The sequence below is a fragment of the Meriones unguiculatus genome, chromosome 16 (assembly GCF_030254825.1).
Source record: "Meriones unguiculatus strain TT.TT164.6M chromosome 16, Bangor_MerUng_6.1, whole genome shotgun sequence".
NCBI lineage: Eukaryota > Metazoa > Chordata > Mammalia > Rodentia > Muridae > Meriones > Meriones unguiculatus.
Genome location: NC_083363.1, coordinates 10712196 through 10730304, shown reverse-complemented (window position 1 = coordinate 10730304; position 18109 = coordinate 10712196). Strand labels below are relative to the sequence as shown.

Genomic DNA, 18109 nt, shown 5'->3' with positions numbered 1-18109 from the left:
TGGGAGAATCATGAGTTTGAGACCAGAATGAATTACATACTAACAATTGTTCCCCAACCTTCACCCCAAAATTAGAGCCCTCAAGATGACTCTGAAGACAGAAGCACTTGCCATGCAAGCCCAGCAACCTGCTCTTGATCCCCAGAACCCAACGCAAAGGAAGAAGTAAAACTTGTCTCCACAGCGCTACCCTCTGACTTATCTTCACAAGCCATGCTATGAATACTATGGCACATGTGTCCCCATGCACATATGTACATAAACACGTAAATACTTTAAAACTATAAAATCCAAAAATGGTAACAATACTGATGAACTGATGAAGTCTTGAGAAGAAAAAAAAAAAAAGCGAAAAAAAAAAAAAAAAAGAAAAAAAAAAGAAAAAAAAAGCGTGAGTATAAGGGTGGGGGTGTAGGCAGATCTCAGAGAGGGCTACCTACTGATACTTTAGAAGTACCACAAATACTTTAACCCAGGCAGAATAAAACTAAAACTCATTATCTATTTAGTTGCCCAGCTTTATCTTATAAATGGGCTCCCACAAACGTCCAACATCTGGAGTGCTGTTTGTCGTAACAGAAGACTGGAGATAACCTAACCATCTCCCAGTGAGTGACGATGGTCATCCACCTGAATACTGCACAGCGATAAAAAGAATGATGAGAGGCAGGCACGGTGACGAACGCCTAGAACCCCAGAACTTGGGGAGGTCGAGGCAGGCGCATCTTAACCTTTAAGTCATCTCTGACTACTAGTGAGTCTGAGACCAGCCTGAGTTAGAGGCCCTGACTCAAGAAAACAAACAGCCCAAAAGGCATGGGCTGGATACAGCACAGCACACCTGCAATTCCAGAATTCAGAGGCTACAGCAGCAGTACTGCAAGTTGGAGAACAGCCTGGGCTATACGGCAAGACCCTATCCTAGGCTAAGGATAGAGATCACGGGTACAATATTAGCTGAGCCTGAGCAAGGCCTTGGTTTTGATTCCCAGCACTACAATAAATGATAAATAGAATGAACACTCTATAAGAGATGCTATTAGAGGAAAAACAAAACAAAACAAAAAACTAAGGGCAGAAATGTATATGCTTTTGTTTTCTATGTGTAGCTGTGGCTTATGAAAGGTCTGGAAGGACACAAAGAACTGCTCCTGCTGTGGAGCAGGGCTATGGTGTGAGGCAAAGGGGTTATATGGGTGTTCTTTTTCACAGCAAATCTATTGGTACCATGTAGTTTGATTACCAACGACAGCTACTACTAAGTGACAATATAGAGAGTACAGGGTTTAAGACTTGAGTGCCTACTGACTCTGAAGTTACAGCCTGGAGAAAGGATGAGCCATGGAACTGGACACTCTTAACCCTTGGCTAGCTCTCAGTAAGGGCTCTGACAGCTTTGCACCTTAAAGAGCTGCCTCTGCCACAGCCCTCCTGCCTGTCTATACCTTTGTAAGCAAACCCTGTCTTTAAATTTCTCTCTGAGTATCAAGAAATCAGGGGAAAAGAAACCAAAGCTAAGAGGGTCATGCAACATACCAAGGCCACCCAGCTGGGAGCCAGGCAGGCTGGGAGGGGCGTGGAGGAAGGAGCAGAACTAGACTAGAGGTAGAGAGTAGAGATGGCCCACTGTCCCTGGGTAGGGCAGAGTACACATGGGAAGGCTGGGCTGGCAGATGCTGAGGAAGACAAATGCTTTTAGAAGGCTGACAAGGGCAGCCCTGCAAGGTAGACAATGTCTCATTCATGAGGAATGCTCTCCCCTCACATGGAATGGCAAGGCTAGTTGGAAGGGCCCGCCCAGCCTCAGGAAAACTTATTTTTCAAGCAGGAGAGTTAGCCTTAGTGAGAATCTCCTCGGTGTCCAAGATCACACAGGGAGGTAGACCTGTTCCAGAACTATAAGCCTGAAGGCCTCTCAACTGCCCATATGGCCCTGAACACCCAGGACTCTAGAGGACATCCAGAACTCACCCATGCCTCTCCCTAGTGCCCAGAGAGAGCAGTGACTAGCTAGAAGTCACTCAGTAACCACAGCCCCATATCAGTTTTGAATTCTCTTGACTGTATCGCTCTGTCTCCCCATTGAGGATGCTACAAACCGAGGCTCTGCAAACACCTGACCAGGGGATCGATTTATACAGCTTTAGTTAGAAGCAGCAGCAACAAGCAGCCTCAGAAATCAACAAGGCAAAGTACTCACGTTGAAGAAATTGGTCTTGTTCCTCTCGCAGAAGAGCCCCTGTGCCGGCATGTGCTGCAGTTGTTGCCATGGGATACTGCTGCCTAGCAACACATCACGGGCCCACTGGAGGTTCTGGGGAAACAAGAAGTAGGTTGGAAGTAAGTGTGTGGGCTGCTCAGGGTGCCCATGGGAAAGCAGGTGGTCCCTTCTTCATGGCTGCATTGGCAAAAACTGTGGCAAACAGTAGCTCTGCAGACATCGATCCTATAGCTCCAGGAGGCTCTGGACAAGAGCTCTGAGCACTGGGTTGCGGGATGCATTTTTTGAAATGATTTTTTTCTGTTGTTGTTTACCATAGCTGACTTAGGAATATGGTTTCAGACTACATGAGGCAGTGGACATAGAGGGATACTCCTCACCTTGCCCAACCCTGAAAAACTGTCATTTAGACTCAGTGCCTACATATTACTAGGAACCCCTATTAGTCCCAAAGGCAGACCCTACTCATTTATCAGGAATCCTTACTTACTATACCCTGTGATAGAGTTGCCTCATAGGCCAGGACTTTGGTGATAGTGCTTTGGCCCAGGCTCTCTTGGCAATGGGGCTTCTTGCTGGAACCCACATAGGCCTCCTGAGAGGTAGAAGTAGAGGTAGAAGGAAGGCTCCTTTGGGTTCATGGTTCCTTCACCCTTTCTACAGCATTCACCTCCCCTTCCCTATCTCCTGTTGTCTGCCCTGCCATGCACCTCTGTTCCATCAGCTTAAGGAGGAAGGGGTAGCCACAAAGAAACAGCAGAGCAGAGTCAGGATGGCCCAGCACGCTTAAATGGAAGGAATAAAAACCAAGAGTCATCTCACTTGTCCATCAAAGCTGTGAGGGGACACTGACTCAAGTCTCATCTACAGAGGGAGCCCAGAAAAGATGCTCAAGGCACACAGAGGTGCTCAGCCATGAAGCCTGGGTTTTAGCACCAACTTGTTTAGTCTCTTCAGAGGGAGACGCTTAAGCCATGTTTGGCTGAGCCAATGTCTAGGGCTAGACATTGACAGAGGACCATACTGAGTGTAGCACAGGAAACCATTTGTGGGGTTTCAGAGAGTTTTGTTTATGCACTGCTGCGGACTGAACACAGGGCTTGCACACAGTAGGTAAGCACTCTACCAGTCTTTTTTTCTTTAATTAAAATTGAGAGACTTACTCAGTTACCTAGGCTGGCCTAAACTCCTGATCCTCTTGCCACTCTTCCCTCTCAAGTACTGAGATTATAGGCATATACCACCATTACTGGTTTTTTTTTTTTTTAATTAATCAGTAACTTATGTTTGCAGGGTTGGGAATCAGACCCAGAACATTGGAAGTGATTTTTTTTTTCTGTTGCTTACCATAGCTTAATTAAGAATATGGTTTCAGACTAGGCTGAAGTTCTAGTCCTGTGCTCTATCTCAAACCACAACCTGTACTTCTAATACCTCCAATGACCCATCTGAGCTGTGGAAGCTGGGCACACCTTTGACCTAGTCTGAAGACAGTGAAGCAGGTGACGCCTCAGCTATGGTGAGGTGCACCATACTGTTTGCGCCAGGCTGTTACAGGGCTTGGGGGATGAACTAGGGTGTGAGCCCATGCTTGGTTAGTAGAAGAGCTGGGTGTGGCCACCTGTGAAGCAGAGAAGCACTGAGGACAGGCTGTGGAAACTCTCCCTGAGGTAACCCCAGGAGACCCAGGACATGGACCTGGTCTACGTTGCACTAGCTTGGACAAAGTTGCCAAAGTGTTGTGACACTGACGGACTTGTCAGCAGTCTCTAGATGACTTTCATAAGTGGCAGACTGAGAGGGGAAGGAGATAGCTCATGGCTGAAGAAGTGGTGGCCACCACTTCCTTAAGAAAACCAAGGTAGGAAGACATCCTTTAGGCTGGGGATGTGAGAGAGCAGTGCTGGTGATACATGGGGGAGGAGCTGGCTTCCTTTCTAGGGCTGCTTGATGAAGGCCTTGGTGGCTATGGGACAAGGGCTCCTTCCTGACTCATAAAGGGGCAGAGAGAGAGAGAGTTCCCAATGCCTGCCAAGAACGTAGAAGACACTAGCTGTGAACGGAACTGGGAACAGACTAGTTTTTCCAACTGCTCTCTGCACTCTAGTGGGAAGCACATTCTTCAGTTGTTTCTAGGCTGCCAAACAAAGATGAACTCAGACTGATGGCTAAGCACAAAACATACAGAGGCTTATGGGAACTCTTAGCTAATTCACACCTGAGTCCCAGATGAGAGCTCAAAGTGCTCAGGGAACTGTCAGGGGATTTGCCAGGTGCCACCCCCGTGGGTGGGACGAGTGTTCGAGACTGTTGGGCCTCTCTCTCTGAGGAAAAGGTCTTGCAGTTTTATGGTGGCTCAAGGTGAGAGTAGGTGATAATGTCACCAGGATAAATCGGCACTGTAATTCCTTATCAGGTATAGAACCCACTTTACAACAAAAAACTGAGGTGAAGAGAAGTTTAAGAGCTTGTCCAAGCTCCCAGAACCAGGAAGAGACAGTCATTTGTGAGAAGAATGAAAGGAAGACAAATGGATTTTGTGCTTTCAGAAAATGGAAGGTACTAGGCCTCAGCCAACTCAACTGAGGTGCAATGGCAGGAAGAGGCAGTGACTGGGGGAGGGAGCCTGCTCAGGTGCCCAGAGTGAAGTAGCTGCTGGCTCAGGTGCAGAGTCTAAAGGCAAGAAAAGGGCCATAAAAGTGGGCAGCAGGATCACAGGCCATGCTTGGGGCTGTCTCAGCTACCGACAAGGTCAGTGCCAGTCAAGCCAGACAGCCTACTCCTGGACCTATCTCAACTGCTGTGTCGGTCTGCTAACTAATGCCAAATTCTTATCACTTCAATACAATATATAGCAGGCTGGCTGCCACGGTTATCAGGAGCCTTGGATTCCCCTTGCTGCACAGGAAGGGAAGCCTTGGGTGGGACAGCCTGCATCCCTACCTGTCCCCTCTAAACTGTACACACAGTGGTGGCTTAGCAGTGCCTGATGATGGGAGAGGGAAGCAGAGCTACTGCTCTTCAGAACACCTGCAGCACCAAGACAGTCAAGGCTGCAAGGCAGAGCTGGTCTCAGATACCAACTACCACTACTGTGCATAAGACCTACATGATGTCCTGTGTCTGTGCCTCTTTCACTGGTCAGAAAACCAATGATAGTGGTTTGCTGGGCTCATAGTGGCCAGAGTCCATGACAGCACCCTCTAAGGACTGACAGACAGCAGGGACCTGGAAGACAGACAAGTTGGTCTCTACACAGTGACCTGCTGCCCAGTGTGTGTGACAGTTTTCAGAAGCGCAGCTCTGAGCCTCAGCTGGGCTCAACCCTTCACCTGACCATACCTTAGGAGTTGGCTTATGGGTAACTCAAGGGTTCCGGGGCACATGAAAGAATCAGGGCGGATGGAGATTTCACTGGAGAATGCTCTCTGCAGCCTATGGAAACAACCTGCTTTGCCTCCCAAGCAGTAAGACAACTGGCAGGGGCCCTGAAGGCCAGGTTCCATGGGCCAGAGAATGAGCTGGCACTGGAGTGGGTGGCTTCAGCTGGTAAGGGATGCTGATGGTAGGGACAGCCACAAAGCTAGGGCACATCTGTCTGAAGAGTCCCCCAGAGGAAGAGGATCTCTTCCTCTGTACCAGAGGTTCAACCTTCCTAACCCTGTGGATATCTCAATGCTTAGGTTATTTCATTGATACTTCATAACTGTCATTTCATTATGAATCATCGTAACGTAAATATCTGATATGAGACTCCCAAAGGGGCCACAACCCACAGGTAGAGAACCACTAATCTACAGTAATCAAGAACTTCCTAGCAGTGAGGTCACAAGAATGCCTCCAATTCCTGGGCCCAGCAGACTTCAAACCAATTTTGACCTTTTTAATCATTAAAAACAAAACAAAACAAAACAAAACAAAAACAAAAAACCATGATAAATATTTTCATGTTTAGAAAAAGCCTAGCATATGGAACTGGTGAAATAAAGTGTGGCCCATTCACCTGAGAAAATGTAGTATGGTCATGAAAGTTGTTATAATTAAAGAATCTGTGTGCATGAGAAGCCAATTAAAACAAACAAAAATCCCCAAAACAAACAAACAACAACAAACCACCAAGAACAGAATCAAAGTAGTATGTGTTACTCGAAAAGAAAACAGGCATAGAGAGTCAGGTGTTAGCCAGGGGCGCCGCGGTGGTGCTTACCTGTAATCCAGGCACTCAGGAGGCAGAGGCAGGAGGATCTCTGTTGAATTTGAGGACAGCCTGATCTACAAAGTGAGTCCAAGACAGCCAGGGTACACAGAGAAACCCGTCTCGGAAAACAACAACAACAAAACCCAAACACAGCAAAACAACAGTAACAACAAAGAGTCAGTTGTTGAAGCACAAGCCTGTCAATCCAGCAGTCAGAAGGCTGCGACAAGAGGATCATGAGATCCTGGGCCGTCCTGGCTCTGAGAACCGGGAAAAAGACAATTACCCATTACTCCTGGGAATAATATTCAGGGAAGAAGATATACTCCCCAACTCTCTGCCCTGTGGGGTCACCAAACATAGCCCCTTAGAAGCCACAGCTATGAGGTCATAGCCTCTGGGGACTGATACATACACAGCACTGTCACTCCTCCCTCATGGGTTCACTCCTACTCTCCGTTCAGGCCCCTTCAAGGAGTGTTGCTTGGATCCTACTAGGTTTCCAAAGGGCAACTGTTACTTTCTGTCTAAACAGCATTCTGTTTCTCTCAACCTAAGGCCAGACTATGTGCACCCCCCGCTCTACATTGCAATGACTTTAACCTCTCTTGCAACAATGTCCTCAAAATGTCTATTGCCTAACTGGGCCCTATCACCCACCTGGAAACCTCTTCCTCTGACTTCCTCATGGGTCTCAGGACTTCACTGCTTGATTTACAACTTTGCTCAGAAAGGCCTTCAATGACCTTTCTAAGTAGCCACATCACCCTTCCCATACCCTTCCTATTCCCTTCCCCAGTTGATTTCCTCCCTGACCTACCACGAGCTGCTATGTATGCTCTCTACTCCATGATGACCAATAGGCACACCTGGGAGATTTGTTTGGATCCCCGCCTCCTCTTGAGGGCCTACCACATGGTAACTTCTCAGTAGACAGGCGATGAAAAAATGAACCTGTCTAGATGCATAGAAAACTTACCAGAGGAGCATACTAAAAATACAACCAATTCTGCCAAGTCTGTGGGTCATGAGATAAGGAAAGAGGATGGTCTATTTTTCAAGCTTAAAAAAACCTTGTTTGTGAAAGATGCAGCAGGCAAAGTGTTCAAACCCCTTCAGACTTCTGCATCCGCATCCCTTTGGGAAGTGAGAACTGAGAAAATGGCAGCCTTTATCAGGCAATCTATCTCACTTCCAATGGCCTCCCGAAAGGCTCAAAGGACTCTTCAAACCAGATAGGTGGAATGCAGATATGTTGACTGCCGACTCAAGAGCACTGCAACTTCAGCACTAGGAAGGCTGAGGCAGAACGGAGCTACAGGTTTCTTACCTAAGAAGTTTCAGACCACCCTGAGCTACAGAGCAAGATCCTGTTCTCCACTACAGCTCACCCCAAAAGATTTCCATGTAAAAAACAAACAAACAAACAAACAAACAAAAAACAAGTGTGTTTGTATGTTCTCTCCCACCTCTCTCCCTCTTCACTCTTCTTTCTCCCTTATCAACTGACACAAGCTACAGTTGTTTAGGAAGCTCACAATTGAGAGAATGCCTCTGTTAGGTTGCCTATAGGTAAGCCTGTGGAGTCACTTTCTTGATTTACTGCTGTGGGAGGGCCCAGCTCACCACGGACAGTGCTGTCCCTGGACATGTGGTCCTTACCTGTAGAAGTAAGTGGGCAGAGCAAGCCATGAGGAGCAAGCCAGTAAGCAGTGCTCCTTCTGCTCAGTTCCTGTTCTGACTTCCCTCAGTGGTGGATTGTGGACCTGAGAGCTGTAGGCTGAAATGAACCCTAGTAAGCAGAAATTAATAACAGAGTGTAGAGTTGCTGTGACAGAGCTGGCCATGTTGTTTGGGGAGGATTACGGAAGGAGTCTGAAACACTGGGCTAGAAAAGTTGTGTGCTCAGAGCTCAGTGGGCTATACTATGGAATCGTGGAACACCATGCTGAGAGCAATGCAGACAATGGAGGCCAGGCTTGTGAGGGTTTAGACTCGACTGGCACCCTTTGTGTGAAAGGTTTTTATTAAGAGTATGTGGTTCTGATTAGCTGGGGATGAAGAACTTGCTGTGATTTAGAACTGACCAGCAGCACTGAGGTATTTCCTTAGGGTGAAGCACACAGAAGCTGCAGTCCTCAGGGGAGCCACAGCTGGAACTTACGATGACTGTGGAACTTGGCAATGTTTTACGTCTCTTAGGTGGTTCTGAAATCAAGGAGTTCGTGGAGAGAAGGTGAGGCTTTGCACCACGTGTTAGGGTCAGAGTCCATGAAGAGAGGCTGGGAGAAGCAATTGGGGAGGATGCGTCCCAGGTGCCATGGAGACCCCAGCATACTGAAGACACAAGTACTATGGTGTGACTATAGACAGCAGCAGGTGTGGAGCGCGGCGGACGGGAGTCTACTGACAAGCCGCATGCACTACGGATAGCAGAGCCAGATGGGTGGAGCTTCCAAGGCCCTCTGGATATGACTAGGTCCCCGACATCAGAGTTTTGGTTTTGCTTCAGTCTCTTTGTGACTGTGCCTATTTCCTTTTTTTTTTCTTCCATTTTTTTATTTAACAGGAGCTCAGTGATTTCAGATTGGTACAGATATTTTGGAATTTTAGAGACTCTGAACTTTTAAAGTATTTGGATATTTAAAGACTGAGATTTTTAAAAGTTAGAATGCTCTAAACTGTGATATTAATATGAGATATGGGGATAAGAAATGAAGGGTTAGGGTTCAACAGTTGTGTTGGCTTCACAAAGGGTCAGTTGTGTTTTTGTGTTTCTTGTTTCTTGTTTTTGTTTGGTCAACTTAAGCTATAGTTAGCTAGGGAAGAGGAACCTCAATTGAGAAAAATGTCTCCATAAAATTGCCTGTAGGCAAGTCTATGGGATGGCCCAGCCTATTACGGGCGATGCCACCTCTAGGGCAGATGGTCCTGGGTGGCCACGAGGAACATGCTGGTAAGCAGCACTCTGTGGTCTCTGCTTTATTTCAGGTCCTACCTCCAGGTCCTGCCCCTCCTCCCTCAGTGATGTGTACTTTGAGAGTTGTAAGCTGAAATAAAACCTAACTAAGGCATTATTCTATAAACCACACAAAGTAAAGCCTGCTAAGACCCTGCTGGTAACAGTGGCCCAAGACACTGTTTAAGACTTGTAGATGAAGCAGCATTTGCCTGTCGGGCACAGAAGTAGAGCAGGGGTTTTAGGAAGGTATGAATAGCCAGCTCTATGGCTGATACCCTGAACACTTGGGCCCATTACCTAGCACACTCAGGGCTCTGCGGCCCTTGGAGATGCCACGGTACAATGTGTAATACCACAGGGTCTCATCACAGGAGCTGGCCTCTGACTAAAGCCTTCACACAGGCCTTGAAAGAAACAGGCTCTGATTGGGCTAGTGTGGCCAAGCCACACCCCATAAATATATGAATGGACTCATCATGTTTTCCTTTTTGTGGCATGCTTATTTCACTGAACACAACATCCCTCCAGGTTCATCCATATCGGTACAGGGTTTCCTTCCTTTTAAAGATGGAATAACATCCCACACCATTACTGATTATAGATTTTTATTACATTTGAAACTGGAGCATGGTGAACTTTGTTTTTTGTTTTTTTAATTTTTTTGGCTGGTTGGCTCCAGGGTCCATTGTTGGTATAATGTTCTTGTGGTATATATACAATTTACCCTTGTTCATTCAAATGCTGATTTCTCTCCCCTACTATCTGGTTTCAATCCAGACACTGCATTGTGTCAGCAGCCAATGCTAAGCACTGGAGAAAATAGGGTGGGATATCTTGGTTCAGAGAGGGGAGGAAAAGGAAGCAAGTGGGAGAGGAGATTGGCAGGACAGGACTTGGAACCACGTGGAGAGATGGACTGGACCTAAGATCTGCCTAAAAGCAAGTATAATGTGGGAAATCTGAATGGTAGGAAACAATGCAGGCTTGGAGGTTTAGAATGGAGTAACTACTGTCCAGCATTGAGCTCTAGGTTAATTAAATAAATCCTAGTCTCTGTGTGGTGATTTGGGTATACAGCTAGATTAGGAGCAACTCTTTTTAACTAAAAGATAAATCAATAATAAATATTAAAAACCTACAACAGTCCATTTTATCAGCCTCTGTGCACTGGACTGCTTCTAGTAGTTACAGAAAAAGCTGGAGGACCTCAGCTCTAGGACAACAGGCAAAGGTGGTCATACCGCATCTTTCATGGAGACCCAACTGATAAGGGTAGGAGACCAAATGACAAGATCCTTATACAATGTGCTCTCTTTTCCTGGGCTTTTCCTCTGGACTGGGGTAGAAGGTTTTTATGAGTTCAGACTGACAGCTCAGGACTTGACGTCCTGGTGTAAAGTGTGGTCCTGGAGCTGTGGGCCATTGTGGCTGTCTGCATGAATGATCTTCCCTAGCTAAGGTTTGAGGGTTTCTGTGAAGGCCTTAGGGGCTCTCTGGCCCACAGTGTAGTAGTGCGAGAGGAGCCTTCCCTGATCTTCTGCATATAGAAAATGAACCTTGGTTGGAAGGGCAGCTACACGCAGGCATCAGGGACCCCTCAGGAGAAGACCTAGCCCTTGAACATTCTGTTCCAGGCACAGTCCTCAGAAGGCCTACCTGGGGGCTGTGGGTGGGCAGGAGCTACAGAAATGCAGAGACAGGAAGATGGGTGTGGTGCCCACCCCACCCCCATTATCACAGTAACTCTCTCTGCGTATCACACCAGTCTACTTCAACAGAGCAGCCCGGAGTCTCCAAGAAGGCCCAGCCACAGAGTGGGTCTATACCGAGGAGGTGCCTGCTCCAAAACACACAGAAGACAATGACCTCACCTGGAGGGACACGTGACGGTCCTAAGGGGTCAGCAGCAGCTAACTGTCCAACCCCGGGCTAGACCTGCCTGTTGGATCCCAGAGTAGACAGACACCTGACAGTCCACGCAGCCACTGAGCCATAAAACACTGACAGGAAAATGCTACTGCTAAGCCTATAGGCAAGTTTTATTTCATTATTTTTTAAAAACTGTTGCTGTCAAATACACACATTGGAAAGTGGTTTTTTGGTTGTTTGCTTTTTTTTTTTTTTTTTAACCAAACAGCTATGTGTGGAAAGAGGTCATTGCTTGCCAGTTTATGTTTCTGAATTAGTCAGCTACAACTAAGTTGTGTTTCAACATCTAAGAAGCAGCTGCTGGTAGAATTGGCACCCAAGACTCTCCCCTGTAACAGATAAGTCCTGGGCAGCAGGCTTATCAGTAGAGCCTATTGCTAATCTGGCATTCAAGCTGTAGATGACAACTGGTGTTCAGCAAAGGCCTGTCAATGAAGTTCACAAAACCTCTCCCAATAGTAGAGGCAGCCCCGGGACACAGTCAGGGACCAGACATACCGGGCATCCTAGGAACATCTAATGTACACCTGGAATTCTAAAGTGCTGTCTACGCAGGATGTCTAAGATTGAGAAGAGAGTGTCTGCTCCAGAGATCATCTCTCAGAATCATGGCCAAATTCCATTTCCACATATCAAGGAACCCAATCTAGGAAGTCAGCTAAGGGAACAGGCAGCAGAAACTAATGGATATGGCTGGATTGACTGGACCCAGCCACTGCATGGGCCACTACAGAAGGACCAAATGACCTGGAAACACTCCTGGGAAGAGCACAGGGAAAATACATCACACAGAGGGGACACACTTAACAACAGAGAACAACAGAGCTAACCGGGTCCTGGGCAAAACCCCCTGGGCCAATTAATTCCCCATTGACACTTGGTTCTACCACTCAGCCCTGGTAAATATAAGGCCAGGTCCCCACAGGCAAAGTAACAAGGCCTACCACTGAAGTATCTGACAACCCAGAAGCCCCCAAATTAACATTATCTGTTGACAAGAGCCAGACATAGTATCAGGCCTGAGAAGAGAGTTTTTATTTCTAGGGTATGGAATTAGGCTTTTATCTTTGTGTCTCCTCCTCCTAGGTCTTCTTTCCTCCTCCCATCCCTCTACTTCTCTCTGGCCTCTTGAAACCTCGCTGGCCTCAAACACAGACTCTCTGCGACTGAAGAGAGCCTTTATTTTATAATCCTTTCCTCTATCTCTGAATGGCTGGGATAGTACCTGTGTACCACCCCACCCTGCTTGTATTTTCCTTAATTCTGATATATATACCACTTTGACAACTTTCATCCAATGAAAGGAAAGTCTTTAATCATAGGACACAGAAGCTTGGTAGGCCTTGTATAGCAACTAAACCTTTTCTCCTGCCCAACTCTTTACTCTTTTCTTCCTCCCTTCTATGGGCAATAATCCATACAAGCCATTGTGTACCCCACGTTCTATTTCAGAAGTTGTATGATAACAACTGTCTGAGCTGAGCACATTGGCAGGCTGGTCAACTGGAGGGGCTCATGATGACTGACAATCTCCTCACCGTGACTTGAGAGGCTCTTAACATGAGCTCTGCTGCTCCTCAAAGAGGAGAGGATCACCAGAAGTAACTAGAGCAGTGAGGATGTGCAGCTCACTTCTTCAGCAGTGAGGACATGTGCTGGTTGGAATTTAACATCACCCAGGCCTCTGGGTACAAAAGGCTCACAGACGTAGACACGTGAGCGCAGCTTTCCTAAGTGGGGTCAGCAGCCGTAACAGGCAGCAATGGCCGAGGGCAGCTAGTCAAGCCAGTCTACCGTTGTTTGACTTACAAAGACAGACAATGATGATCTTCTCTGTCTCCAGGTCTGGTAAGGCTGTGCTCTCTGAAAACTGGTCAAGCTACAAGAACATAGCAAACACTACAGAGACAAGGCTCCTGGCACCCAGCACCCTAGAGTTCTGTGAAGTAACTAGTACCAAGCAAGCGTTTGGACAGGGTAGTCTGGACAACTACCCTGTCTGGGTCTTCAAACATCCAGAGAATGTGGTGGAGCACGGAATGAGGGCAGCAGGAGGCTGCCTGGCTGGGAGGAAAGCCTGGCTGAACTGGGAGAGTCACATGACGGCAGGTCTCACAGTTAGACCTTATAAGGCCCCTGTTCAACTGGTCACTCTAGCTCCTCCTGGCCCTCACACACAGCACTCTCCTGGGCTGCTGGCGTTGGCTGTCTTTCCTCCTTCAAGCCTTCCCTGTTGGCCCTCGCTAAAGGCCCCAGCCTTCACAGAGCCACAGCAGCACTCCACTGTCCTGTGCATCCTGCTGTTCTCTCTGTCGTGCTGGTCACGGCAAAGCTGCACTACGTGCTCATGTGTGTACTTTTAACCCATGCCTCAGAGCATAGCTCTGCAGGAACAGGCACTGGGGCAGGGAAACTCTCCCTGTCCCCTATTGAATGAGGAACGACTGAAGGAAAAGGAGGGCACTTTGGTCCTCCCACCAATGCTAAAAGCCAAAAGAAAGGATCTGATTGGAAAGTCCCTGGGAGAGAAGCCTAGGGCACAGCTGTTGCTTTCCAAAAAAGGGAGGTTGTCAGTACCCAAAATCTGTGAAGCAGGGGCTTCAAAGATGGATCTGGCATGAGGTGAGCCCAGGAGAAGGTGTTAGCAAAGAGGCCTCTATTCCAGAGCACACTGGTCCACATTTTAGACTGGTTCTGGTTCTATAGCTCTTTTTCCCATCCGTCTCAGATGAGTTCCCCAAGCCCAGACCCCAAAGTTGTAATCAGTCTTGGTTCTGACCCCAAAGTTGTAATATGTCTAGGTTCTGCCCATCAGCCTTCCACCTATCATCATTCCTAACATCCCTCTCCAGGGCCCTTCTTACCCGGTGAGTCTTGCTGTAGGTGTAGAGAAAGGCCAGGCGGTAGAGACTCTTGTAGTGCTGCGGGAAGCGGCTCAAGCACAGGCAGAAGGAAGCGATGCACTGCTCTGTGAGGAACTGGCGCTGCTCCTCAGCACCTGCTGGCAGGCCCTGGGGAAAAGCCACTGGTTCCCCTAGAGGGTCACCCCTCTTCTTCCCATCCCACAAAGGAGGTGTGGACATTGGGGGCTTGCTGGGGATGTAAGTGGAGGCTGAGGAGTCTGCCACAGGCTTCTGGACGACTTGTTCTACAACCCGGAAGGCCTCTGTGCTCTCCAAGGACTCCTCGGTTTTTCCTACAGTTAAGAAGGAAGAGAAAGTCATTGTGGTTTTAAGCTCTTCATGCAGCAGTCTATAACAACTAATGGAAACACCTCAGTAAGGTGTCAAGGACAGCTGGGTTGATGCCCATGCTTGGCAAACACAACCTAGCAATAGGAGATTCAGGGCCCAGGACTAGCTCTGAGTCTTTCCCTCCTGGCTGTGGCCACATAGGCTCCTGAACCAAGAAATGGTAGGTCCCAGCTGGTTTTCAGCAGAGGGCCCAGAGACAACAGTGAGGAGAAGTTCCAGGCTGGGCTCTGGTTCCTACCTAGTGAGTGGTGGCACAGGTGCTACTAGGATGGCATAGGTATACAGGAAAGCAGCCCACAGAGGGAAGGCAACATCACCACTGCTAGTCAAACAGCCAGGAAAAGGCTTGGCAAGTGACACACCTGTTCTACTGGTAGCACAGTACCCAACTTACAGCCTACCTGCTGCACGTGTGCCAAGTGTTTATGTAGGGTCCCTGCTTGAGAAGTCCACGACCTAACATCCAGCCCTGATCCTCAGGCAGCATGAGGAACCCAGGGAAGGCCTCAAGACGGCATTGCTGAATGGCCTCATACACTGCTCCTGAGGCTCAGCCTCCTTGGCTGCAAATGGCGAGGCTCTGGCCCAAGGAGCAAGACATCGGCTGGTTTTTGGCCCACACCCCTGAGGGTATCCTGCATAGCCTGCCTAGAGAAGGAGCCAGTATTACCTATTCTGAGGACTATATGTACTGTAGGTGGAACCTCAATAGCCCTCCCTTTCACTACTGCAAAGGAGGCCTGGCAATAGCTGAAACCTAATATGGCAAAATTAAGAAGACAAGGACCAAGATTGCAAGTTATAGTCACAGCAAGTATCAGCCTAACTGGGCAGACCTCAGGTATGTGGCAAGGCTGACTATTACTGCTCTTCTGTGTTAAGGAGAGAACTGTGCGGCCATTCACCGTACCCTCAGCTACTTGCTATCCCAGCTCCTCAGAGCACCTCCTTTCTACCACCACTTCATCCACACACACGCTGAGCTCTACCTTTCTTTCCCTGCTTTACTCGCTTGCTCAGGATCTCAGCACCCAGCTCAGTGTTTCCTCTTTCCTGGCTCTGCACCCTAAGGTAGAATTTGTAGAGGAAAGGCACAAGACTGTTTCCCTCCCCAGGAGCCTAGAGCTTACTAGGTGCCTGTTCTAGCTCCTACCATCTGTTCTTGTTTTGCAGTGCTAGGAATAAAGCCCAGGGTCTCACACCAGCTCCCACCCCACATCTGAAGTAGACTGGATGATGAGTGTCAGAATCCTAGGATCTCTGTTGCCATGCTATAATCTTCTCTCTTGTGGGCTGAGGGTGTAGACCCCTAGCTTAGAGTTGGCACCCATCTTACAGAGGTTACCATCATCTTGCTCACAAGCATGTCAGACTTTTGTGTTTCAAATGTACTCAACCCAAGCAGTGAGAGCAGTGGCTGGCTGTAAGCCCAGCCTGAGGCTCCTGGAGGACAAGGGAAATGGATAATGATACAGCACTTGGCCAGAACAGCGGCCAGGGATGACACTAAATGATCAGACATCAAGTCTCAGGAACACAGAAAGCAGGCAGAGGGAAGGAACTAATCTAAAGAGAGTTCAGTATACACATCTGAAGGACCAAAGAAAATGGCACTCTCTGACAGTTAACAACTCAGTTGCTCAGAGTTCTGGGTGGCCCAAGGGGTCTAGGAAAGATGAGGTGAGCTGCCTCACCCAAACATCCTCCCCAACTGCCTACTGGGCCTCACAGATGACTGCGGTCTTCCACTTCCTTGATGGAATGAGGAGGGTCCAAAATGTAAGTCCACGTGATGCTTCCCAGCCAGGATGTAAAGTACTAACCTAATACCAGCAGAATGAAGATGGGATGATATGCCCCTCCCGCCCCAAAGTGAGAATACACACTGCTGCTCAGCCTTTGCACTTACAGTGCAGGTACTGGCTGGCAAAGCGGGGAGTTCTAGAAAGCATGTAGGTTTTCCATGGTGAACTGGCTCTAACTAGTGGGTCTCCTAGGGAGGGTGGAAAGGACAATGCTGTACACCAGGGACAGACCTGCCAACCACAGACAACACCACCAAGCCTCTATTTATAGAGCAGAGAGCAGGCACGTGTGGCCACAGTACGGCAGGTCTCAGTGTTCAGTACATGGACTACACTGGTTACTGACAATTTCTACTCAGGGTTTTACAAACTACTGAGTGAGCTTGTGTTTAACTGCTAAAATTCCAAGCAATGTTTTCCTCTTTTTAAACCCTCTCTGTTTCTGCCTCTGTCTGTCTGTCTGTCTGTCTCTCTCTCTCTCTCACACACACACACACACACACACACACACACATAATCTGAGCATATGTTTTGAAGATCTGACTCCTGCAAAGGGGAGCTTGAAATAGTCCCAGTGTAAAAGTCTTTCCTCAAGCACTAGCAGACCAGTGTAGCATGTGACAGCTCACAACTCAAGAATGGAGGCCAGCCTCTTGAACACAGGACCATTCACTCCTGTTGGGAAGGAAAGTGGCTCAGGGCTAGGTGGGACTGGGAAAGCAGGCGCTGCTCCCTTCAATGTCCAGTGCCCGAGGTAGACCTGGATCTAGCACAGTTGTTCAGTGGACAGCGAATGCACGAACAAGGGCCTGAACCCATGGTGTGGACTAGAGGAGGCAGCAGGTTGGTGATAGGGCTGCCCAGAGTGAGCCCACAAGGTCAGAAGGGTGCAGTAGACTGTAGTGAGGACTGTCCTGTGACTATGCCTTCCTCGGGGAGGCTAAGAGCTGGTCATGGGCTAGAAGTCCAGCTCGGAGACAGACAACCTGCCTAAGCTGGGCTGGGGGCTGGAAGGAGGGAAGACACATCAGTTCAAGCCTGCTAGCCTCTGCTTCTAGCCTAACATTCCTTACCAGTGGCCAACAATGTACTGTCTGCCCCCCACGCCCAAATCAGTCTGAGTAAAAGAGGCAGGATACTAGAATCCTCCTTATCAATCTAGAAGGTCCTACCTCACACACGGTGGAGAGAGGCTGTGATAGTCTGGATGTGAAATGTACCCCACAGGTCACGTATTTGAACACTTATTCCATAGTTATTTCAGAAAGCTGTGGAACCTCTAGGATGCAGGACCTAGCTGGAGGAATGCTGGGTAGGCAGACCTTTCAGGGTGATAGCCAGGTCCAGGTTTAGGCTCCAGTTTTCTCCTTCTTGATTATCTCTCAAGACATACCAAGTCTCACTATAGCTCCCATTGCAAAGGACAGAGCTCTAGCTTCTACAGACCATATCCCTTCCAACTGTGTAAACCAAAATAAATTTTTCCCCCCTTAAGTTACCCCTGTCAGGCACTTCTCACATAAAGAAAAAAGTAACTGATACTGAGGTCTGTGATGACAGCTGCACACAAGGCAGCTCACTGCTTGGAGGGCCACAGAAAGTAAATGAATAGTCTCATCTGTCCAAGAGTAAAACTCTATTTTACAACTGGAAATGCTATGTTAGAATATATAGGACATGCTACTTGTTTCCTTTCTTTTCTAAATTTCCTATGGTGTATTTATATCCATTATGAATGCC

At 48.0% G+C, this 18109-nt stretch overlaps 1 protein-coding gene across 3 annotated transcripts in view; it reads right to left on the bottom strand.

Moving 5' to 3' along the window:
- The window catches only part of Cabin1 (calcineurin binding protein 1), a 127882-nt gene that overhangs the window by 35223 nt on the left and 74550 nt on the right, over positions 1-18109 (bottom strand). For all 3 annotated transcript variants that reach the window (XM_060369354.1, XM_021653761.2, XM_060369353.1), the window contains exons 28-29: positions 14175-14506; positions 2201-2314 (exon numbers count right to left, since the gene is read on the bottom strand). In XM_060369354.1, coding sequence (XP_060225337.1) covers positions 2201-2314; positions 14175-14506 — 446 coding nt within the window. The remainder of the gene's footprint in view (positions 1-2200; positions 2315-14174; positions 14507-18109) is intronic.